General features: G+C 41.6%; 1 protein-coding gene across 2 annotated transcripts in view; it reads left to right on the top strand.

The window, feature by feature from the left end:
* Positions 1-24,877, top strand: part of LOC140491902 (TBC1 domain family member 9B-like) — a 63,300-nt gene extending 38,423 nt beyond the window's left edge. Inside the window, exons 17-22 of one of the 2 annotated variants that reach the window (XM_072590348.1) lie at positions 932-997; positions 2,275-2,352; positions 6,240-6,290; positions 11,252-11,329; positions 15,724-15,827; positions 19,567-24,877. In XM_072590348.1, coding sequence (XP_072446449.1) covers positions 932-997; positions 2,275-2,352; positions 6,240-6,290; positions 11,252-11,329; positions 15,724-15,827; positions 19,567-20,265 — 1,076 coding nt within the window. In that variant the 3' untranslated portion in view covers positions 20,266-24,877. The remainder of the gene's footprint in view (positions 1-931; positions 998-2,274; positions 2,353-6,239; positions 6,291-11,251; positions 11,330-15,723; positions 15,828-19,566) is intronic. The other variant, XM_072590349.1, reaches the window with a different exon arrangement.
* Positions 24,878-25,297: the final 420 nt, after the last annotated feature.

Here is a 25,297-nt window from a genome sequence, read left to right as displayed (position 1 = left end):
TCTGTGAGACTGCGTTCCCAATTTTGGTACTCATCCCAGATATTAATAAGGAGAACTTTACAGGTCAATAGTCACATCTGTTCTAATGAAAGGTCTTGAACTGGAATGTTCAGCTGTCTCTGTCTCTCTTACTTTTGGCATTCCTTGAATTCCTGGGGCATTTGGCATCTTAGCTCAAGTGTCCTTATGTCATGGCCAAACTCAGGGATTTAAGTTTGTTACCTGACTCTGACCTATATAAATGATGTAAACATTGAGCCAATTGCAATAGATTCCTTCTGTAACTCAGCTCAACTAATACATCTTGTAGTAGAGGCTGAATCTGGTTGGTAGAGTTCAGTAGCAGCTCAAGCCTATCCAAGGAAAAGAACCTTTCACTTCTATAGCAACTTTTCACAGTCTCACAATGTCCCAAAGACTGCACATAGCTGTACAGCTGATGAAACAATTATGAAATGTCCTTGTGCTAGAAACCCTAGCTATCAATTAGCACACAATGAACTCCCAGAATGGTCTGGTGATCTGTTTTACTAATGTTGGTGAGGAATGGATATTAGCCAATCCAGAGGATTCCTCTGAAATTCTCCAAAATAAAGGTTGTGTCGTTTCTTTTTTTCCACATTTATCCAAGGCAGGAGGTGTAGAGGTCTGCTTAATGTCAGATTGAAAATGCGACAAATCTGACAGTGTTGCACTCTGTCAGCATTGCACCCTAGTCTCATCCAAGATTTTATGCTCAAACCCTCACAAATAAAAACAGAAATTGCTGGAAAAGCTCAGCAGGTCTGGCAGTATCTGTGGAGAAAAATCAGAGTTAATGTTTTGGGTTGAGTGATCCTTCCTCAGAACCCTCAGAGTTGACTGCAATTGAAATGTGAGATGATGGGTGATTGAAAGTCAGGTTTCATGTAACTTGGATTTTATTTGCTAGGTGGAATGTACCATGGGGATCTTGTGGAGAAGCTGAAACTGTTGTACAGATTGCACCTGCCACCAGGTAAGATCACGAGCAATAAACTTTCTCATGCATGCTTCTTCCCTACTCACCTTTGATTTATCAGTTGCAAGGCTGTATTTTCCCACTTTAGTCAGTTCCCCTCTGGAATGTGCTAGATTCCACACGTACTTAATTTTTATACATGAGGGAGATGATGGCCTAGTAGTATTATCACTATACTATTAATCCGGAGACCCAGGTAATGTTCTGGGAACCTGGGTTCAAATCCTGCAATAACAGATGATGGAATGTGAATTCAATTTAAAAATATGTACTTTAAAGTCTAATGATAACCAGGAAATCATTGTTGATCGTCAGGAAAAAAAACCCAGGTTCACTAATATCCTTTAAGGAAAGAAACTGCCATCCTTAGCTGGTCTGGCTTACGTGCAACTCCAGATTCACAAAAATGTGGTTGAGTCTCTAACGCCATCTGGGAGATTAGGGATGGACAATGAATGCTGGCCTAGCTAGCGATGCCTTTATCCTGTGAATGAATGGAAAAAAAATATCCCTGGTCAGTGAATGCAAGACAGATTGTTGACTGTAAAAGGCACCAGAGCTGAGTTAGATCCCATCTGAGTCTAGATTAGAATAGTGCTGGAAAAACACAGCAGGTCGGGAATGATGAAGGGCTTTTGCTCGAAACGTTGATTTTCCTGCTCCTCGGATGCTGCCTGACCTGCTGTGCTTTTTCAGCACCACTCTAATCTAGACTCTGATTTCCAGTATCTGCAATCCTCACTTTTGCCTAGATCCTATCTGATCCCAGTTTGGAAATATGGGCTAGTGATCAGGAAAAGCATTGGTAGAACACTTGTTCTCAAACTCCTGAGTAAGCTTTAGCTGCATCTCAGCTAAGATGGAAAAGTGCTGGCAGTGAATCCAGAATGAACTTGTGTGGCTCAGTCCTATTTTGTGGAAAGAACTCAAACAGAGGTTTAGCACTGAGAATCTCATGAATAAAAAAAAAATTCTGCAAATTGTGAAATACATTGCGATTCAGTTGGAGTGGTGAAGATGGGGGAAGATTAGAATCAGAATTGTTTTCTGAATAATCTCCAATTTGGGGACTCTGATCAATATGGGACTGCAGTCACATGCTTCTTAGTTTTCCCCTTGTTGCAGTTAGGGAAGGAATTTTCAGAATTATTTAGATCATGTGGTTAAATGTGTCATTTTTAAAAAAACCTGGAGCTCTGTGGTGCAACTCTTTGCTGCGTGGGATTTTTATGGACAGTTGTGACTCGGTTTCAATGTCCCCATTTCTTTTGCAGCTCTTTGGCCAGAGGAGGAACCAGCGCTGGAAGCTGCTCAATACTTCACTGAAGATCCCTTGGCTGACGTGTCTCATGGTATGTGTGCAGAGTTCTTCCTTTGGTTGTACTTTTCACAAATCATATGTTTCATTTTTCCCTGAGGGATTAACTACAAACAAGTGGTTAGAATTTTAAGCTGAAAGAGACCATTCAGCTTATGAGACTGTGTCTGAATTCTGGTTGGATTTGTCAAATTTAGTACCGTATCCCCAACTTTTGCCCCTGCAGCTCTATAGTCGTCTTCTAGAATGTGTCTGGTCACCTCTTAAAAATTCCTACCCATTATATTTCCACTCTTTCTGTGGATGCTATTCACATTGTAGCAACTCTTTCTTTCAGGCTTCATTATGACCAAAAAGTGGAAGATCTCTAACAGTGCAACATTGTTTGTCATGTAACCGTTTAAAAAAACACCTTCCATGAGAACATACCTTTTGACTTATAGTTTCTGCTCAGGATTTAGTGTAATACTTAACCGTTGGAGCTCTGGAAAAGCTCCAGTATCAAATACAGATTCTGCCCTTAACCTTTACTTGTGCAAGTCTGGTGGTAGAATCACTGGAACAGGAGGAAACCATTTATGCATCCTGTTCCACGGTTCAATCAGATCGTGACTGATTCATGCCCTAAGTCTACTTCCCCTGTTCTGCTTTATATATCCTTTTATCCAGGAATAAAGCCAGCAATCTCAATCTGAAAATCTCTCTTGACCCCGATCGTCTGCAGATTTTTGGGGGAGGGAGTTCCAAACTACTTCTGCTTTTGATGTGAAAGCATGCTTACTGATTTCACTCTCTCATACCCCAACTCTAATGTTTTTAAGACACTGTCCCTTTGTTTTGTGTTCCCTCAACAGAGGAAATAGTTTCTCTCTCTAGTTACCTTGCTGGATCCCATTACCATTTTAATGACATTGATCAGATAATCGTCAACCATCGGAACTCTTAAGAAAAATGAATCAACTTCTCTTGCACAATTTACTGTTTGATAGTGAAGCAATGCTTCCTTCATTCTGTCCCCAGTGGCCTTTTGAGACCTTGGCTTCCTCAGTACCTTTTGAGTCATTAAAATGCTTTCAATTCAGTGGCAACGCTCGAACTAGAGAGAGCTACTACTATAGGAGTAGTAGTTGAGTTACAGGGACGATAATATGAATTGGAGATGTCTCAGCGTTGAGTTCCTCTGACCCAACTTTGGTTAAATAAGTTATCTGCAGTAATGATATGGTTAAAGGAAGCACTTGAAATTTATTGAACAGGGAAGGACTATAATTTTGTTTTCAAGAAAAAAAGAACTCTATATAGAAAACATTTTCTTTTATCTGTGAGATATTTTAATATGGATCAAAAAATTGGAATCCTAGGATCTTAAAGCACAAAACCTGGCCATTCAGCCCAATACTCAATGCTAATTCTTTGAAAGAACTATCCAGTGAGACTCTTTCCCATCTTCAGTATTATTCTTATTTTGCGTTTGATTTTCTAATTATTATAAGCACAATTGTCATTCAGATTCTGAGTGAACTTTACTCCTTTTTAAAAGGGTAATGATGATGGAACAGTAGCTCGTTTCAGAATTGGTGACGATATATTGTATTGTGTAAGAGGTATGCTTCAGCTGCACATTTTCTTTAAAGATTTGGATTTTGTAGTAGGTATAAGATTGGAGCTATTGCTACTCTCTGCTCATTAAAGAGTAAATCTTCCAAAGCCTTTCAGTGACTGCAAATATGCAGTTAAATGGGATAATCGGGATGTTCCTTGTAACAATATCCTGCTGAGGGACTCCACAATGAAAGATGTGAAAGAAGGTGAAATTGCTATCCAGGTAATAGAAACCTACTAAACTGCCAAGGAAAACTTCAGCTGATTCATTCCAGTGTATTGAAATTTCCAATGATATGATGAGTCTTAACCATTGCTAACCATCATCTCTGCCCCTGAGAATTAACTTAAATGTGCAGAGTCTTCTTCCTTGAAGATGTAATTATTGTTTGAGTTTGAGGACAAAGCAGGATTACCAGAATGTTAGCGCAGCTGGTGTGCGATAGGAATGCCAGGAGAAAGGCAGTTTTGCAATCTTAAAAAGGATTCAAAAGATTGGACTTAGAATCATAGAGATGTACAGCATGGAAACAGACCCTTCGGTCCAACTCATCCATGCCGACCAGATATGCCAACACAATCTAGTCCCACCTGCCACCCAGCCATATCCCTCTAAACCCTTATTCATATCTCCATCCAGATGCCTTTTAAATGTTGCAATTGTACCAGCCTGCACCACTTCCTCTGGCAGCTCATTCCATACACGTACCACCCTCTGCGTGAAAAAGTTGCCCCTTTGTCTCTTTTATATATTTCCCCTCTCACCCTAAACCTATGCCCTCTAGTTCTGGACTCCCTGACCCCAGGGAAAATACTTTGTCTATTTATCCTATCCATGCCCCTCATAATTTTATAAACCTCTATAAGGTCACCCCTCAGCCTCCGACGCTCCAGGGAAAACAGCCCTAACCTATTCAATCTCTCCCTATAGCTCAAATCCCCCAACTCTGGCAACATCCTTGTAAGTCTTTTCTGAACCCTTTCAAGTTTCTGATGGGAAGGAGACCAGAATTGCACACAATATTCCAACAGTGGCCTAACGAATGTCCTGTACAACTGCAACATAATCTCCCAAATCCTGTACTCAATACTCTGACCAATAAAGGAAAGCATACCAAACACTGCCTTCACTATCCTATCTACCTGTGACTCCACTTTCAAGGAACAATGAATCTGCACTCCAAGGTCTCTTTGTTCAGCAACATTCCCTAAGACCTTACCATTAAGTGTATAAGTCCTGCTCAGGTTTGCTTTCCCAAAATGCAGCACCTCACACTAATTATCTAAATTAAACTCCATCTGCCACTTCTCAGCCCATCAGCCCATCTGGTCAAGATCCTGTTGTAAACTGAGGTAACCTTCTTTGCTGTCCACTACATCTCCAATTTTGGTGTCATCAGCAAACTTATTAGCTATACCTTTTATGTTCACATCCAAATCATTTATATGAATGATGAAAAGTAGTGAACCCAGCAGCAGTCCTTGTGGCACTCCACTGGTCACAGGCCTCCAGTCTGAAAAATAACCCTCCACCACCACCCTCTGTCTTGTACCTTTGAGCCAGTTCTGTATCCAAATAGCGAGTTCTCCCTGTATTCCATGAGATCTAACCTTGCTAACCAGTCTCCCTTGGGGAACCTTGTCGAATGCCTTACTGAAGTCCATATAGATCACATCTACCATTCTGCCCTCATCAATCCTCTTTTTACTTCTTCAAAAAACTCAATCAAGTTTGTGAGACATAATTTCCTGTGCATAAAGCCATGTTGACTATCCCTAACCAGTTCTTGCCTTTCCAAATACATGTACATCCTGTCCCTCAGGATTCCCTCCATCAACTTGCCCACCACCGACATTGAACTCACTGGACTATAGTTCCCTGGCTTGTCCTACTATCTTTCTTAAACAGTGGCACCACGTTTGCCAACCTCCAGTCTTCCGGTACCTCACCTGTGATTATTGGTGATCCAAATATCTCAGTAAGAGGCCCAGCAATCACTTCCCACAGAGTTCTCGGGTGCACCTGATCAGGTCCTGGGGATTTATCCAGTTTTATGCATTTCAAGACATCCAGCACTTGCTCCTCTGTAAAACAGACATTTTTCGAAAGAAATGAAATAAGAATTGTTTTTCAAACTTTCCCTGTTGCCTGTGCATTTGTGAATGGTGTGTGAGAATGCAGTGGCTGTTTCATAAAGTGTACTGGATAATGTTAAGACTCCTGATTCTGTCCTCCATTACTGTTTGATCTAAAAGCTGCCTGTCGCTTGTCTCTAAATGGCTCACCTCTAGTCTCTTTTCCTCTCTTCCACAATACAGCAACATACCTTTTGTCAGACATGGATTTCCTCCTCAGCCATGGGGCATCAGGTTTGTGAACACAAGTATGCTGTGTCAGTCCTGCATTTTTATTTTTTTTTAACTTTCCGACCTTTTAGGCAATAAGACACAGAAGGAGACGTAGGCCATCCAGCGCATTGAATATTCTTCCCATGCTATCTTGTAGATCATGCTTTTATTTCCCTCAGTGAGTCATCTGCTGGAGTGTTGAAAGCTTAAGCGGTTTTAATTCATGGAACACCTTTGTTAAAGGGGTAACAGTTACATAATCCCTTTCACGTCCTCAATGTCACAGTGTGCTTCACAACCAACAAATGACTGTTCCCTATTGTAGTCCACTCACACATGACACCCAATTTTCACACAGCAAGAGAAATGAGAGTGGTGATATTTTGGTGATACTTTGGAGTCATATTATTGCAAAAGCAAGCTCCTTCTCATATGTAACACAAGTAATTTTTGATTGTTCGTTTTTTCCTTGGCCAATTAATGCTGAAGATTAGTTAACTTCAGCTCTGCATTGTGAGAGCAGATTTTAATGTGAACATATGAATTTGAAGCAGCATTCGTCTACTTGGCTTCTGCAGTCTACCTCACACCCAATCAGACCAAGATTGGATGGGAATGAAACGTTTTTGTAGTGTTAGTTGAAAGAGAATTGTTTAGCTGTGAAGGGCCAAAGGGATTTGGGTGTCCTTGCACTAAAAGCTAATGGATACAACAAATCTAAAAGGAGTATTGGCCTTTTATCTCAATGGAGCTAGGGTAAAGAAGTGAGAAAGTGATACTTCAGTTTTACAAGATCCTTAATGAGAACCCAGCTGCAGCCCTATTCAAATATGGACACTGCATCTCAGGAATGCTGCATTGGCCTTGGGAAGTTCAGATGGTGTCAGGCTTAAAAGGTTAAATTAATTGGATAGGTTATGTTCTAAAAGTGTGTAATTACGTCTTCTCGAATAAGACAGCCTTAATGTTAATGAGAGAAGCCACAGGAAAGGATTGCCAAGCTTGGAGTGTGGATGGCTGAATAATGCAGCAAGGAGGTGAGGGATATGCAAGAGGCTAAAACTGCAGGAATGTAGAAATCTCTGGTCAGACAGATGGGAAATGTTAGAAGGAGAGGGTGGTTGAGGCAATGGGGGGATTCGTACACAAGAAAAGTTTAAAAACCAATGTAGATTGTCAAGCACATGGGTGACCGCCACCAAGAATTCATGCAGGGATGTAAACAAAGATAAGCTGGTGTAAATTGAGTAGAGCTTGTCACCTGAAGATGCAGAGACGGACATATCAATATAACAGATTCCTGCACTCCTTCCCCTCCCCAGAAAAAAAAGGGAAAAAACAGGGATTCGGGTAGCCAGGAACAGAGTTTCACCTTGAATGGGAGTTCTACACAGTAAATGTCAACTTGTCTTCCTTTCTATCCTAACCTGGATACTGATGGGTGCCATACTGGGCAATATGCTTTTGCAGACCTGACTCAGGGCTCATATGTACGAAAGTGAGTACTACAGATGCTGGAGATTAGAGTCAAGATTAGAGTGTGGTGCTGGAAAAGCAGAGCAGGTCAGGCAGCATCCGAGGAGCAGGAAAATCGATGTTTTGGGCAAAAGCCCTTCATCGGGAATGAACATCCTGCTCCTCGGATGCTGCCTGACCTGCTGTGCTTCTCCAGCACTACTCGGGGCTTATCTGTGACAAACTGCCATCTCCTGACCAGCAAGAAAGATACACGTAGAAATTGCTGGAGAAACACAGCGGGAATGCCAGCATCCATGGAGAGAAAGCAGTCAGCCTTTCGAGCCCAGTGACCCAGAAACCCAGGCTGAGTTTCTCCAGCCACTTATGTTTTCGTTTCAGATCTTCAGTTCTTTGTTTTATTTAAGAAAGGCATTTTGTCCTGTCACTGGCAGGCAATCCAGTGAATGCTATATCCTGTGAGCCAGAGCTGAGCTTCTGATATCATTCACATTCCCACCTACTTCCAGCTCCATCCTAGAATGCTTGAAGGGCAGATGAACATGGGTCATTTTGCCTGGTGCAGTGATCCCATTCATCCCACTCCCTATTCTTTCTCTTTCAAATAAATCAATGCTACATTTCAAATAGCCTTTACAGTTTGCCTCTATTATTTTGCAAATTATGTTTAAACCTTGTTACTTATCCCTTCTGCCACCATAAAGGGTGGCACAGTGGCTCAGTGGTTAGCATTGCTGCCTTATAACGCTAGAGACCTGGGTTCAATTCCTCAGGGAACTGTCTGTGTGGACTTTGCACATTCTCCATGTGTCTCTGTGGATTACCTCTGGGTGCTCCGGTTTCTTCCCACAATCCAAATGATGTGCAGGTCAGGTGAATTGGCCATGTTAAATTGCCCATAGTGTTAGGTGCATTAGTCAGGGGTAAATATAGGGTAGGGGAATGGGTCTGGGTGGGTTGCCCTTCAGTGGGTTGACGTGGACTTGTTGGGCCAAAAGGCCTGTTTCCATAATGTAGGGAATCTAATCATAAGTAGGTTCTTCTTATTTTATCAAAACACTTCACAGTTTGAACACTTTTTTCAAAATCTTCTTAATCAGCTCAGTCTCTGAACCCTGTTTCAATTCTGAGAAGTATCTTTTGCAGCTTCTTTGAGGCTTTCACATCCTTCCTAAAGGGTAGTACCCAGAATTAAACAGCTTTCCACCTTAGCCAGTAACTTATTTTGTATTACCGGGCTCTGTCCCTGCCTTGGCTCATGTGTTGCTGAAACCCTTATCCGTGCCCTTGTTACTTTGATTATTCTAATGGTCTCCTGGCCAGCTTCCCGCTCTGCACCTCCATGAGGTTGCACATGCTCTAATTTCTGTTGCCAATGGCTTAATTTACTTTGAGACCCAGCCACCTGTCACCACCAGTAATTGTTCACCTCCATTTGGTTTTAATTTGGGACCACCTTGCTTTAAAACTCTCATCTCTTAAAACTATTAGAATCCCTCCACTTCCTCACCACCACCCACTAACCACCCCTTCCATTTCTAACTTCCTCCAGCCTCACAACAAACCAACGAACCATGCTTCATCTTGTGTTGTGTCCTCAGCTGCCAGGGTTCTAAGCTTTGGAATTCTACCTCCTTATCTCCTTGAGGGTAGTCAATCTTGGGAATTATTGATTGCGGGGAGCTATTGAGGATGACTTGTTAAGTATATTCAAAGCTCGAGATAAAATGTTTTAATCAATAAGTGAATTGAGGGTTATGGAGAATAGGTAGGAAAGTGAAGTTGAGGATTATCAGATCTGCCATGAACCCATTGAACAACAGAGCAAACTCGATGGGCTAAATAACTTACTTCTGCTCCTACATTTAATTGTCTTTTGGTCTAATTCCCATTATCAATCCTTTGTCTTATGATTGAAACTTTTGCCATTCTATACCCTCTTCTCCTTTTGAAGTTCCTTTTAAAATCCAGGATTTTGACCGAGTTTTTGGTTCGTTGTTCTGATATCTCTTGCTGTGGCACGGTTAACTCTTGTTGGATGGTGCCCCCATGAAGCCCCTTGGGGTATGTCACTACATTAAAAGCATTACACAGAATGGAGGGTGCCCCTGTTGGATCAACCCCCTCCCCACCCATTGCTGGAGAATCAGTGCGATCGGTTGTGTAGGGAAAATGTGATGTTCACTCACTGTGGTGGGTCTGAGACACTGAAGCGTCTCTAGGGATGAGACATCGATTGAGGGGGAGTGGCTTATCCATACAACCTCTGTCACAGGATGCTGACCTTTACTTCACGGCTCCCAAACCAATTTCATTTGAAACACTATATAAATTGATCTTGAGCAGCAACTTCAGGGAGCAGAGAGGCTGGCTACCAATTCATTATTGTCTACATCGATTCCCAGAGGCATTTGTGTCCCACTGTTTTAGTGTTTTAGCACCCCAGTGTTTAATGGCACATTTGAAGCGAAAGCTATTTGCCTTTGGAGTATTTAGATTTTTATTTCAGTGAATCACAGTGAGACAGTGTAGGAGGAGGTCATTTGATTCCTTCTGCCCATGCCAGCTCTTTGGAAAACCTATCCAACTGATCCTACTCCCTGTTCTTTCCCTGTAGCTTTGTAAATTTTCGCTTTTCAAATATAACTTTCAAAAAGGAATTGAACATAAGATTGAATCTGCTTCCACTGCACTTGCAGCTAGTGCATTCTCCATCGTGGCAACATTCTGTGTAAAATAAAACTTCTCTCTTCTTTCTTCTGTCCCAACACCCCCCCCCCCCCCCCGCCCACAAGTTCTTTGGTCATATCTGACCCCCCCCATTATCACCAATCCACCTGTTACTTGAAACAGTATCTCCTTAGCTACTCTATCACAACCCTTAAAGGCTTTGAAAATTCTTGTCAAATTTCTCCTCTTCCTCCTCCTGAAGGGGAACAACCTGAGCTCATCCAGTCTGTACATATAATAGATCATGACCACAGACCCTTCAGCCCAACTAGTCCATTCCAAGCATGTTCCAAAACTAAACTAGTCCACATGCCTGAGTTTGGCCCATATCGTTCCAAATCTTTCCCATTCATCTACTTATCCAAATGACTTTTAAATGTTGTAACTGGACCTGCATCCCCCACTTCCTCTGGCAGCTCTTTCCAAACATGAACCACCCTCTGTGTTTTAAAAAAAAGAAATAAGTTGCCCTTCATATCCTTTTTAAATCTTCCTCCCCTCACCTCAAACCACCATAAGGAAAGGACCTTTGCTATTCACCTTATTCCTGGCCCCTCATTTTATAAAACTTCTACAAGATCACCTCTCAACCTCCTACACACCAGTGAATGAGAGCTCCTTGCTTCTGGGAGTATTCTAGTAAACCCTCTCTGCAACTCCTCTAAGGCCTTGACATCCATCTTAAAGCGTAACACCCAGAATTGGCCACAGTGTTTTAGTTGAGACCTCATCAGTGATTTTTTAAAAATTGTTTTTATTACCACTACTACTTCTAGGTGCGGCTGCAGGAGCGGAGGTGACTGGACAACAGGTGCAAGGTGGGACTGGAAATGGGAACAGTAAACAAAATAAAGGTAACACAGGAATGGACTTGCATTTACCTAGCATCTCGGCTGCAGTGACAAGACATTCACTAGCCATTTTATGACAGTGAATTGTTTTTGAAAATGTAGAAAATAGGAGCAAGGTAGGACATTTGGCTGTTTGAGCCTGTTTCACCATTTAATATGATCATGGTTGATCTCTTCGTGCTTTCGCCCACTAACCTTCAATTCTTTCAGTCCTCTGAACTTTATCTATGTCCTTCTTGAAATCATTCAATATTTTGGCTTCAGTTGCTTTCAGTGGCAGAGAATTCCTCAGCCTTCCCACTCTCTGAGTGAAGATATTTCTCATTGACATAATCCTATCCCATGTGACCCCTGTTTATGGGTTTCACTGTCCCTGGGAACAGCCTTCCTGTGTTTACACTATCTATTCCTGTTAGACACACTATCTCTCACACTATCCCCCTGATGAAGGACTTCTAGCCGAAACATTGATTCTCCTGCTCCTCGGATGCTGCCTAATCTGCTGTGCTTTTCTAACACACACACTCACTCTCAAACACACAGACAGAATCTCTCACTCTCTCTCGCTCACACAAACACACACACGCACAATCTCGTGCTGTCTGGCTCGCTTGCTGTCTGTCTGTCTCCCCCGCGCGCGTGCCTTCGCTTACACATGCCCTCCCCCCACGCTCCTGGGCACATTTCTATCCCCCCCAACGCCCATGTGCATGCTCTTTCTCTCTCTCTCTCTCTCTCTCTCTCTGTCTCTCTTTCTCATACACACACACACACACACACAAAATGAGTGCCATTGACAAGTGTTCTATTCCATTTGAGCCCTATTGCCATTGGAGATGTTCAGAGTAGGTTCTGGTCTGACCCGGCCAATATGATCTAATCCATCTCAATGCTGGACAATTGAACTTGGAAGAAAGATAGCAAAGAAGATTTTATTTCGGAGTCTTCTAATCTTTCAGTCACCTGTACAAGAGGTTTAAAACAAAATCGAAATATTACAAGAGTCATCCAAGGATATGTTAGGCGAGATCACCAAAAGCTTCATCAAAGAGATAGATTTTAAAAAGGAGAATGAGGTTGAGAAGAGGAGAGTTGTTACTGGGGATTTCCAGAGCTTGGGACTCAGGTAGCCGTAGCCATGAAAGCCATTTGTAGAGCAATAGAATCAGTGGAAATGAGAGGGGTTGGCCAAACAAACTTGCCCTGCTATTCTGCTAAATGGCTGATTTCCTACCTCCGTGCACTCTCCCCATTTCACGTGATTCTAGGAAATCCTTGGAAATGTCTTGACATTTGCCTCAAATATAATCAATGACTGAGCCTCCCAGCCTTCTGGGGTAGAAAATTCAGAGATTCACCTTTTTCTGTGCTGTGACTGGAACCATGGTCAGGTTGTTAACCTGGGGCCAATCAGGGAGCCCTGGCTGACAGAGATAAACAGGAGATCTCCCTTCACTGTTTGATCACGCAGCATTGCCCTTTGAGAAGGGCACTGCTTGTCACTGGCCACCCAGGTGTCTCCTTTCTTCCTGATGGTGGAATATAAATAAGATGTACACAATTATCGATAAAAAAAAAGAAAAAAATTATATAAACCGCAGACCAAGAGTCCCTTCATTCTAAGGACTGGCTTTGAGCTGTCTGGTCAGTCCCTATGTACTGTGTACGTGTAAATAAAGGGTGACTTTAATGGTGGGATAAATGCCTCCTTGGAGTTATTTCACCCAGAATAATGAAATTCATCTTTGTCTTCATTTTTATGTGCCCAGATTTTAGAATTTAAGTACGATCGACACTCTTTCTTCTAAACATGAAAGAATATAGACCCAGTCTCCTCAATCTCTCCCATACATTCTATGTTCCCTTTAACCTTTCCACCTCCAAGGACGATGCGCGGCAGCAACATCTGAAACTGAAAGTCAATGCATCCAGTTTACACTGACCCTTAGTATGGCTCCACTGCTGTGCAGCTTAGTGGGAACATTTGCATAGGATAATCCCGCCATTCCAAGGATCAGTCTAGTGAATAAATTGAGGGATGAAGAGGCTAGAATTAGGTGAACACTGATTTGATAGTGTTAGGTTGGAGGAGGTTTAAAGAGATTTGGAAAGGAGGGGAGACCCTGAAGGGAATGAATTACAAAAAGTAGAATTGTAAAATTGAAGTGTTGTTGGGAGTCACTGACAATAAAACCAAGAGGTTGAGAGGCATTTTTGTGCTATTTTTCTTTTTTCTACCTCTCAGCCTGTCCTGTGTTGCTAATAATTGATTGTGAATGGTTGAGTCAAGTTGGGATTGGCACACAAAGGACTAACACTGGGAGAGAGGTGATTGGTTAGTTGGATTCAGCAACTAATCACTGAGTCCCAAGCTCTGGAAATCCCCAGTAATTCTGAGAATTTGTCCTCATTAACACTTGATGAGTGTACATTGCCCCAGATTTCACATCAGCTGATACTCTGTTCATTAGCTTTGCATGTTCCTGGGCTGTTTAAATATCAGTGTTATTTTTAAATGATTGACCTACATTTCTATAGCACCTTGCATATCCTGGGAATATCCTATGGTGCTTTATAGCCAATTAAGAAAATGGAACTATGCAGAGCACAGTTCACTCACGACAAAGTCCCCACTGAAGCATGATACAAGCCAAGTATGTAAATTAAATCAATGATTCAATTAAAATGTTGTCTGTTATGAAATGATGTTCCATCTAATCTTGAGTTTAAGAAAGAAATATAGCCGGGAGAGGAATTTCCCTCCTCGGGACCAAAGATGGCAGTCTTCAGCCAATTTGATTAATTCCATGTGATATCAATAAATGACTGGAGGCACTGGATACTGCACAGACTGTGGGTCCTGACAGTATTATTGTAAACCTGTGCTCCAGCATCTGTAGTTTAGCTTCCATCTGAGCCAACAGGCTTCTGACCTCATTACAGCCTTAATTCAAATATGAACCAAACAGTGGAATTTCAAGTTTGAAGTGAGGGTGATTGTCCTTGACATCAATTTCACACTTGACTGGGTGTGTCACTAAGGGGCTGTAGCAAAACTGGAGTCGTTGGGTATCAGGGGTAAAGTTTTGTGTTGGTTGGAGTCAGCTTTGTTTTAATATACATGTGAGATGTGGGCATCACTGCCTCACCCAGCATTTATTGTCCATCTCTCAGTGCCCTTGAGAGGATGGTGGTGAACTGCCTTCTTGAACCGCTGCAGTCCATGTGCACAATGACCCACAATGCCTAAGTACACCAGAAGATGATTGTGGTTGTTGGAGGGCAGTCCTGGGTATCTCTACAGGAGTTCCTCAGGATAGTGTCCTAGCCCTAACCATCTTTCAGCTGCTTCATTAATTTCCCCTCCGTTGTAAGGTTAGAATGGAAATGGTCACTGGCTGCAGAATGTTCAGCTCCTTTTAGGACTCCACAGATGCTATTCCATGTCCAAATGCAGCATGACCTGAACAATATCTGGGTTTGGGATGAAAAGTGGCAAGAAATATTCATGTCACATAAATACGAGGCAATGGCTATTTTCAAAAAGAGAGAACTATTCCGTGTCATCAACATCACTGAATCACTCACTATAAATATCCTTGAGTTCCACTGACCTGAAACTCAACTGGACTAGTCATACAAATAATATGGCTATAAGAGCAGGTCAGAAGCTAGGTATCTTGTAGAAAGTAACTCACTTACTGATTCTCCAATGTCTGCCCACCATCTAAAAGGCACATGTTAAGAGTGTCATGGACTACTCCTAATCTGCCTGGATGAATGGACCTTCAATAACAGTCAAGAAGCTTGACACCATTCAAGAAAAAGCTGCTGCTCAATTGGTGTCTCATCCACAAACATTCAGTCCCTCACCACCGATGGTCAGTAGCACTAGTATGTACGATTTACATGATGCACTGCAGAAATTCAACAAGCCTCTTTAGACAGCGCCTTCCAAACCACAACCACTACCTTCTAGAAGGACAAGGACAGCAAAGAAATAGGAATGCCACCAGCTATATGTTCCCTTCTGAGCCACTCACCATCCTGACTTGGAAATATACCACTGTTTCTTTACTGTCGCTGGGTCAAAATCCTGGAAATCCCTCCCTAATGGATCTACCTACATCACATGGACTGCAGCAGGGCAGTCATTGAGGGCAACATGGGATGCTCAGCCCAAATTCCAATGCATTAGTTTTTTAAAACATTGGCTGGTTTGTGGGTAATGTAGATAATTTGTTTTATTTTGACAAATGTTGATGTGGTCAAAGCCTCTAAGTAACAGAATGAGACTAAGTCCTTGCCCTGTAGACAGTTGTGTTTTACCTTCACTGTTGAAAGGGTAGTTGTGGTCAAAGTCTATTCTCTCTATAAGCAGTTTTATCTCTGTGTAGATGAGAAGACTGGCTCACAAGATTACAAATATCACCTGAGGCTATGGGCTCATGAGAAAGAAGACCCAAAGGACAACGTCAAAGAGTTGACCAAAATGAACCAGGTACAAGGTCTGATGATATGGGTAAAGGAAGGAGGTGGGTTTCTTTCATGCCCCAATAGCAATATTGATGCAGCCATTAATTACTGTTGTGGTTAGCACTGCTGCCTCACAGCACCATGGTCCCAAGTTCGATTCCTGCCTTGGGCGACTGTCTGTGTGGAGTTTGCACATTCTCCCAGTGTCTGCGTGGGTTTCCTCTGGGTCCTCCGGTTTCCTCCCACAGCCCAAAGATGTGCAGGTCAGGTGAATTGGCCACCCTAAATTGCCCGTAGTGTTAGGTTCATTAGTCAGGGGTAAATGTAGGGGAATGGGTCTGGGTGGGTTGCTCTTTGGTGTGGACTTGTTGGGCCGAAGGGCCTGTTTCCACACTGTAAGGAATCTAATCTAATCTATAATAAAGTTCAATGATTGAGAAGCCAATTTTTTTTTTTCTCATTGTTACCCTACAAATCACAACTTAAAGGAGACATTGATGGACCTAGTTCTTGGGAATAAAGTGGGATAATTGGATCAGTGTGAGCTGGGTAATTTTAAGGATACAGTGATCATTGTGTCATAAGGTTTATGTTGGCTATGGAAAAGTTGGCAGGTCAGCAGAACTGACTGTGAGAAGGGGGATGCTGAAGGGACTGAATGTGGAAATTGTAGAGGCATTAGCCACAATTTTCCAATCTTCATTTGACCTGAGAGCACTAGATCTACGCCCTTGTTCAAAAACAAAGATAAGCTCAGCAACTGTGAGGCAATTGCTTTGACCTCCGAGATGGGCAAACTTTTAGAATAAAAGTATGGGATAAATTTAATAGACAGTTGAGCATATGCCAGTGATTTAAAGAAAGCCAATGTGGATTTGTTACAAGCAAATGTGAACTATCAAAAAGCAATTGATACAGTGGCACACAACAGACCTGTTAGAAAAGTTAGAGCTCAATGGAATAAAAGATACAGTAGCAATGTTAATGTGAAGGTTTGTGGTGGAGTTCCCGAGGGATTGGTGTTAGGATCTCCACTCTTCCTGCTAGGATTTGGTAACTTTGGTATGAAGAACATAGACATGTAAAGTAAAGGAGCAGAGGGGTCTGACTGTATATCTGCATAAATTTTTGCAGGTAGCAGGACAGGGAACATGGTTCATTCTTATGAAGATTTGGGTATACTGTATTTTTAATAGCTAAAAGCTAACAGAACTACCTGACAGCACCAAGTGTTCTGAACAAGATACAATGTAACATTTTGGTCCAGTAGCTAGTGTAACTGGTTGCCTGGAGACAAAAAACAAATTCAAGTTAGGCAAATCAGTTTAAATTATACCAAAAAAAACTCCAAGTTTGGTTTTGGTTTAATTTAAACTGATTGACTTAATTTAAATTTGTTTTTGTTTGTAGGCAACCAGCTACACTAGCTGCTGAACCAATCTTGTTCAGAACACTTGGTGCTGTCAGGTAGTTCTGCTAGCTTTTAACTATTAAAAATACAGTACACCCAAACTTTTAATTTTCTTAATGGTACAGTACACCCACATCTTCGTAACTCATCAAATGTGTGCCATTCTGGGCCTCACTGATAAGTTGCAATGAGTATAAAAGCATTAATCCTGTGTAAAACAACGGTTCCGCCTCTGTTGGAGTACTGTGTCCAGTTCTGGGTGTTGGACTTTGGGAAAGATGTGCAAGCATTAGAGAGAGTGCAGAAAATATTTTAAGAAAATGATTCCAGGGATGAGGAACCTTCAGTGACATAGAAGCACCTGGAGCATTTGGCACTGTACTTTGAGAGGAGGAAGTTGAAAGGAGATCTAATGAAGAGTATCAAAATCATAGGAGATCTCGGCAGAGTAGATGTGGACAAACTGTTTCCATTATTGGAAAGATTGAGAATTGGAGGGCACAGATTGAAGGAAGTTGGCAACAGCAGCAGTGGCAAACTGTCTGAGAGATGCCAGATGTTCGATGAAGACATTCAAAGTAAATTGGATCCTTATCTGAAAAGGCAAAGAATGTAGGACATGGGGATCAATTGTCGGGATGGCAGGAGATGACTTGCTCCTTCAGAGAACCAGCACAGTCACAATGGTCTGACTGAGCTGTTTTTATATGGTTAACATTCTAAAATTGTTCCATTTATACAGAACTTTTAAAGCTATCAAGAAGTTTCAATGTGATTTCATTTCATGGGTGTAAGACATCAAAATTTGGCTCAAATCATCTGAGATGTTGTTTAAAAAGTTGAATAACCTCCTTGTTCTTTGATGCAAAAGGTTCGAGATACTGAATGGCTGCCTCCTGACCATAAGACATAGGAGCAGAAATTAGGCCATTCAGCCCATCAAGTCTGCTCCGCCATTCAATCATGGCTGATGAGTTTCTCAACTCCATTCTCCTGCTTTCTCCCCATAATCCTTGATCCTCAAGAACCTATCTATCTCAATCTTAAATATATTCCATGACCTGGCCTCCGCAGCCTTCTGTGGCAATGAATTCTACAGATTCACCGCTGTCTGGCTGAAGAAGTTTCTCCTTGTCTCTGATCTAAAATGTCTTCCCTTCACTCTAAGGCTGTGCCCTCGGGTCCTAGTCTCTCCTACCAATGGAAACATCTTTTCAACATTCACTCTGTCCAGGCCATTCAGTTTTCTAAGTTTCAATTAGATCCCCCCCATATCTTTCCAAACTCCATTGAGTATAGTTCCAGGGTCTTCAAATATTCCTGATATGTTAAGCTGTTCATTCCTGGTACCATTCTTGTGAATCTCCTCTGAACACACTCCAGAGCCAGTACATCCTTCCTGAGATATGGGGCCCAAAACTGCACACAATACTCCAAATGTGGTCTGACCAGAGCCTTCTAGAGCCTCAGAAGTACATCCCTGCTTTTTATTCAAGTCCTCTTGAAATAAATGCCATCATTGCATTTGCCTTCCTAACTACAGACTGATTGAGTTTTGAGAAGATTTGTAGCTCAGGTTGAGGTTCTGGGTGTAGGTTTGCTCACTGAACTGGAAGGTTCATTTTCAGACATTTCATCATCATACTAGGTAATATCTTCAGTGAGCCTCCAGTAGCACAGAGGAACTACGCAGAGCAGAGGAAAATCACCTTTACAGTGCATTCAAAAATGAATACAGTCCGCAGATTTCTCAGCAACAAACCTAAACAAACAGACAAAACACGTTCAGAAACTCTAGCCACTCTCTCCTACATCAAAGACATCTCGGAAGTGACTGCCAGACTACTCAGACCCTTTGGCATCGTGGTTGACCACAACCCACCAACATACTAAAACAGCAGCTAATGAACTTGAAAGACGCTACACAAAGGCTTCGTCCGGAGGCTCACTGAAGATCGTACCTAATATGTTGATGAAACATCTAAAAATGAACCTTGCAGCTCAGCGAGCAAACCTACATCCAGTACTGACTCAACCTTCAAGTTTACCTTGAGAGTATCCTGTTCTAGAACTCCCAAGTTTCTTTGCACTTCAGACTTCTGAATTTTCTCCCCATTTAGAAAATAGTCTATGCCTCTGTTCTTCCTACCAAGGTGCATGATTTCACACTCCCCCCACATTGTACTCCACCTGCCACTTGTTTGTCCACACTCCTAACCTGTCCAAATCCTTCTGCAGCCTCCCTGTCTCCTCAATGCTATCTGCCCCTCCTGCTCTTAACGCTGTTCTCTATTACCTGAGAGCTTTCCTTTTTTCACTCCTTTTTTCACTCTGTTTACTTCCTCTGCTGCAGGAACAGTTTATAGAGATGTGTAAGACCCTGTACAACATGTTCAGTGAGGACCCAGCCGAGGGAGAGCTGTACCACGCCATAGCAACCGTTGCCACACTGCTGCTCCAGATCGGAGAAGTCGGCAAACAGTTCTCCAGCCCAGTGTCTAGGAGGGCAAATGACATGGGGGATCACAAGGGCTTAGGCATCCAGGGTAAGGAGGGGGTCTCCGCCCTGGAAGAGGCAACGGTTGAAGTAGCTCGGACCAAACTCAAAGCAGACTGTGAGTCAGATGTATTGAGTGACACCTTGAAGATCCAGATGGAACGCATGGAGCTGGCCGGGTGTGTGGCTACAAAGAGGGAGGCCTCGGCAGCACAGTTGCTAACTGACGAGGAGGTAAGGGATGACACTTCAATGTCCTCTTACTCCATGGTGAGCTCTGGTTCCCTCCTGTGTGAAGACATCTCCGATGACACAGTCCTGGTTGGCTGTGAGCAGGCAGCGGCAGTCCAGGGGCGGCCCAGTGCCATTGACATGGATTGGTCCATCTCCTTCGAGCAGATTCTGGCCTCCGTGCTGACTGAACCGGCCCTTGTCGGATTCTTCGAGAAGCGGGTGGACGTGGGTCCCAAGATTGCAAAGTGCAAGAGTCAAAGGGCACTGGAGCAGCAGGTCAGCTCGTCCAGTGACCAGGAACTTTCGCCAACGTCCAGCTGACTCAAAGCTACCCCCAGCCTGTGAACTGACACGGAGAGGAGCTTAGTATTGACGTTGCTGTCCTACCTGGACCATGCTTTATCAACCAGTGTAACTACCATGTGTTGGAAGTTTGTATTCTTTCCAGGAAGAGATTTCACGGCCGTGATCTCGATTGGTTTCCAGTGGCCTGTAAGTAAATCTTTCCCTTTCCAAGCCAGAGTGCAAGTCCTACTGAAGCTAGAGATTCAGCCATTGATGAAACTTTTGGATCAAGCTGATTTCTGTCTTCATTGCGGCCCCTATATGTTCATCTACCTTACAGCAAATATCCTAAAGCACATCTTAACCCAGAATAGAAGCAAAGGCAAGTCACTGGCACAGGCTCAGTGTTCTTATTTTTAAAGTCAACGTGCTGTATCTATAAGCAACAGGAACTGAATATAGAATCAAAAGAGAATCCATTCTATTACTATGGTTATATTATTTGCCCACGTATAGCCACACTGAAAGATTGCTTGCTTCTAATGGCTTGTAGAGCAGACTTTAGTTATAAACATCATTTGTGCCTAAATCTGTTGCACGTTTGAAATAACCTCTTAAATGACAAAAACTAATAAGTTGCCTTCCAGTAGTCAGAAGTCAGGAACCTGTGCGCACATACACTTCATGGACAGAGTGAATTACTCTGGATGAACCTGGGATGGAAACAAAAGGGAAGGTTGAATGATCTGAGTTTTAACACTGAACAAAGCTGTGAAGAAGTAACCAGAGCAGTATTTTGTAAAGGGTCAGGTCGGTGGGGACACGGAATTTGAGTCCTTAAATTTTCAGTATTTACAGGTTGGGAGTCCAGCATTAATTAAATGAATTCAGATTCAAGATCTCCCAGCGCTTTCCATTCAAACATTATGGATCAGAAAGGGTGAAACTTCAAATCAAAAGCAAAATAATTTCAGAATAAATATTTGTTAATTTTGACCCTATAGGTTTTTATTGTAATTAATTGTGCGTAAGAGAGGGGTTAACACAAGCTGGGTAAGTAATATTTTACTTTTATTAGGTTTTAATTTATTTGGGATAGTCTAGAATTTTATTGAGAAATGTAAGATTTGGAATCCGGACCTGGTGAAATGAGCATTGACTGTTAAAGATGAAAGGGAAAGATGTTTACTAGAGTTCTTCCAGTTAAATTTTAAACACCACTTTGTTTAAGTGAGAATAAGCAAGCACCATACACGCACGAGGTTCTGGGGATAGCAAGAAGAGTGGAACATTAGAGCCATGTCCTGAGCTGAAGACACTGAGGCAGGTTTTATCCCTGATCTGTGTATCTCTTGCTTTTCTATACATTGTTATTCAGTAACTTATAGGCTCTACCCTGCTTAACTGTACTTGAAGCATCTGTCCACCGGGAGTTCATTGGTTTCTAGTCCTACAATGACATAGGGAGAACCCTTGGCTCCATCATGCCTGTACTGACTCTCTTCTTGAGACTTTATCCAGAACTAATGATTCATATATTCAGAAATGTATATTTGGGAGCTGGTCTGTTTTGGATGACCTTCCTGAACAGTGCCCCGTTCTAAATTATTCTCTGATTAAATTAGCTTCCTTTCTTAGTGCCATATCTACCCTTGAAAGTTAATTCACCGTAGGGTGGCAGCTGTCAGTCATTCTGCAATTCCAGCATACGTATTCTTAAGGGATTATAAAGCGATGGATATAGAACTGGAAGTGCTTCCTATTTCTATTTCACGCCCTATGAAAACAGTATTATAGCATTGTCTGAGCACACAAAATGCTGAAATTGCATGTGACCGTTCTTCATCATCTGTGAAGATGGGCTCTTTTTTTTCTTAAAAAGTTTAAGTGAGAATAAGCAGGTACCATACTAGCATGAGGTGCTGGGGACAGCAAGAAGTGTGCAACATTAAAGGTACTTAAAAAGGCAGTCACTTTAGTATAATGAAAACATTGGTTCCCCACTTTCCAGTTTCTTATTCTCATTTTCCAAATTGTGTAGCTCATGTTAACATGGGGTTCTCTGCTTGGGAGATTTATTTCAGAATATAGAACTGCCTGTGCCCCCTTTGCTATTTTGATTGTGCGCTTGCTTCAACAGTATTTGGATTGGGGTTTCCATAGCCCCATCCTTCATTCACTGAGCATCTCCACTTGCCTTTCAAATGGGTTAGTCCACTGACTCCCTTGCAATCAAAATAGCAGTAGAGAGATTTTTTTTATTTTCAAATACTTCTTTGCACTTTAATATAAACACTAGGATTACGTCAATATTTTAAATGCTTATGTTGTCAAGTACAGTATCCACCTCTTAATTGTATTTTACTACATATCCCACTGTGTGCAATATATGAATAAGAATTTCAAGAGTGTGGGGGGCTAAAGGTTCACAACATGTTTTGGTTTTTGCATCTTGTGAATTTCAAAACCTGTTAAGTATGGTTTTTTTTACAAAGTACTTGAGTCAGGTAGTCTTTTTAATGTAATAGCACAAAGAATTGTTGATGCTGGAGACCTGAAATAAACAAAAACATACATTGCTGGAGAAGCTCAGCAAGTCTGGCAGCAGCTGAGGAGAGAAAACAGCATTAATGTTGAGAGTCTTGTGACCATTCTTCAGAGGGTCACTGAAGTCAAGATGCTAACACTGTTTTCTCTTCACAAATGCTGCCAGACCTGTTGAGTTTCTCCTGCAATTTCTAGTCATTTTAATGCTTTGTTGATTCATGTTAGAATGAAATTATAATAATTTGTGGTGTAATAAGAGCAGTTTATGAATTATTTTACTTTTTGTCAAGCCTTTGATTTGTTGCTTAAAAGCTGGATTTACAGTCTCATTGCCTGAGAGAAGAAGTAAAGAAAGAGGGGATTAATAGATAGTATTAGGGCTAAAGCTGTGTATCTTTATCTCGAACCTTAATGTTATTGGTGTCCAGACTGGGATGGGGGGTGCTTACCAACTCTGGTTTGATGTATTGCTAGAGGTTTTAATCATGTATCCTGTACCCATCCAGACCTCCCTTCCCAATCTCTGACCATTAATTGTCCAACCTTGTGGCATCTCACCTCAAATCAGAGGGAACAGACTCCTGTCGTCCAACTGTCAGTCAAATGGCTTTTTAAATTGCTGATGTTGCTTGAAGACAACTGCACGATTTTGTTTAAGGCAGTTCACCCCCAGTCTAGGAGATTATCCTGGTGACTCCAGTTCAAGACTGGTTCCCTAAGGGCAGATGTACAATGACATGAATTCCCTTGTTTGTGCCATAACCCAATGTGAACATTCTTAGATTATTATATATTTGCATTAACTTCCTTTTTAAGAAAAGCCAAGTTTCAATGCATGTTTTATCGATCTGTTTGCACTTACATTGGGACCTTGTTCATTTTCTTCTCAAATTTCAAAACCAGCTGACAAGCTACATTTTGCATGGAAATGTTTGGGATAAGTTAAAGCAAATTACTGCAGATAATGAAAGCCTGAAATAAAGAATAAACTACCAGAAATGTTCAAATTCTGTGGAGAAAAAAAATGGAAGGTAATGTTCAAATCAAATTTAACTCTTCAGAACAAGTGGGATAAAATAGCATTTGTAACTCTGATTCTTTTCCTAAATAAAACTTCACTTTAGTAATTTCTGAAAAGGCAATTTGACAAAAATGATTTGTTTAAGAAAGCAACTGATTCATTAGAACTGATTTTAATTTATTTCTTTGGAAGTGAAGAAGAGGCAGAGTCAATTTACATCTTTAAAAGTGAAGTATTGCAGATTCAGGATATCTGAAGTAAAGACAGAAATTGCTGGTGAAACTTAGTATGTTTGGCACCATCTGTGGAGAGGTAAACTGAGTTAACATTTTGAATCCAAAATGATTTTTTTCTTCACAACTCACTCTCTCTCTCCTCACAGATGCTGCCTGACCTACTGAGATTCTCCAGCATTTTGGTTTTATTCCATTTGCATTTACATTATGTAATATTTTATCACTGATTTTGTATGGCACTTAAGAACAACAGTTCTCTTTCCAGATAAAAACCGAAAAAACTGCAGATGCTATGAATCTGAAACAATAACAGAAATTGCTGGAAAAGCTGAACAGGTCTGGCAGCATCTGTGAAGAGAAATCAGTTAACATTTCAGGTCTAGTAACCCTTCCTCAGAACTGCTTCCTCATTGAGGAAGGGTCACCAGACCCAAAACGTTAACTCTGATTTCTCTCCACAGATGCTGCCAGACCTGCTGAGCTTTTATAGCAATTTCTGTTTTTGTTTCACTTTCCAGAAATGCTCAGAGGAGAATCTATTTGCAAATGGTGTTTTATACAAGGGGTTAACACCAGACCAGTAATGAAATAAAGACACTGGAAATTTCATTTTGCTTTGACTTATTTACACTTTTGGAATTCTACACTGTCTATATGCTGTTAATAAGTGTACCTTAATTCTTTTTGCTGAGTAGTCTTAATTGCATTCTTGGCTGTCAATTAATTTATTTTGAATAAAAGGCAGATGTAATTAGGAGCTTTTTGTTATTACTGTACTGGCCTTGTTGGTATTGGTCTGGTGACTGGACCAGGATCGAATTAAAGGCAAAATTTATCACTTTGACTTTGTGTCTTTTTTTTTGTTTACTTTAACCTGCTTCTGATATGTGCAAGACATTTACATTTTGGTGGCAAGAGATGGAATGGTATTAAGGGTCAAAAATAAATTGCCTTTCACAGGGCATTCCAGAACAATTTATAACCACAATTAAGTACTTATGAAGCACAACCACTTTTGTCATTGAAGCCAATTTTCACAAGGTGAGAATTACCAAATAATCTCAAAGGTTTTTGCAGTTGATTGAGGGGTGTTGTTCCAGAACACTGGGGGAAAATTGCCTTTTCTTCTTCAAATATCATGCCATGAGGTCTTTTACATTCACTTGAGAAAGTCTCATCTGAAGGATGGTGCCTCCAATGGTACCATGCTCCCTCAGTATTGCACTGGAGTGCCAGATTGCATATTGTGCTCCAGTCTTTGATG

Source organism: Chiloscyllium punctatum, chromosome 20 (assembly GCF_047496795.1).
Source record: "Chiloscyllium punctatum isolate Juve2018m chromosome 20, sChiPun1.3, whole genome shotgun sequence".
Classification (NCBI taxonomy): Eukaryota; Metazoa; Chordata; class Chondrichthyes; order Orectolobiformes; family Hemiscylliidae; genus Chiloscyllium; species Chiloscyllium punctatum.
Note: the sequence above shows the minus strand (reverse complement) of the source record. Positions and strands in the feature narration are given on the sequence as shown.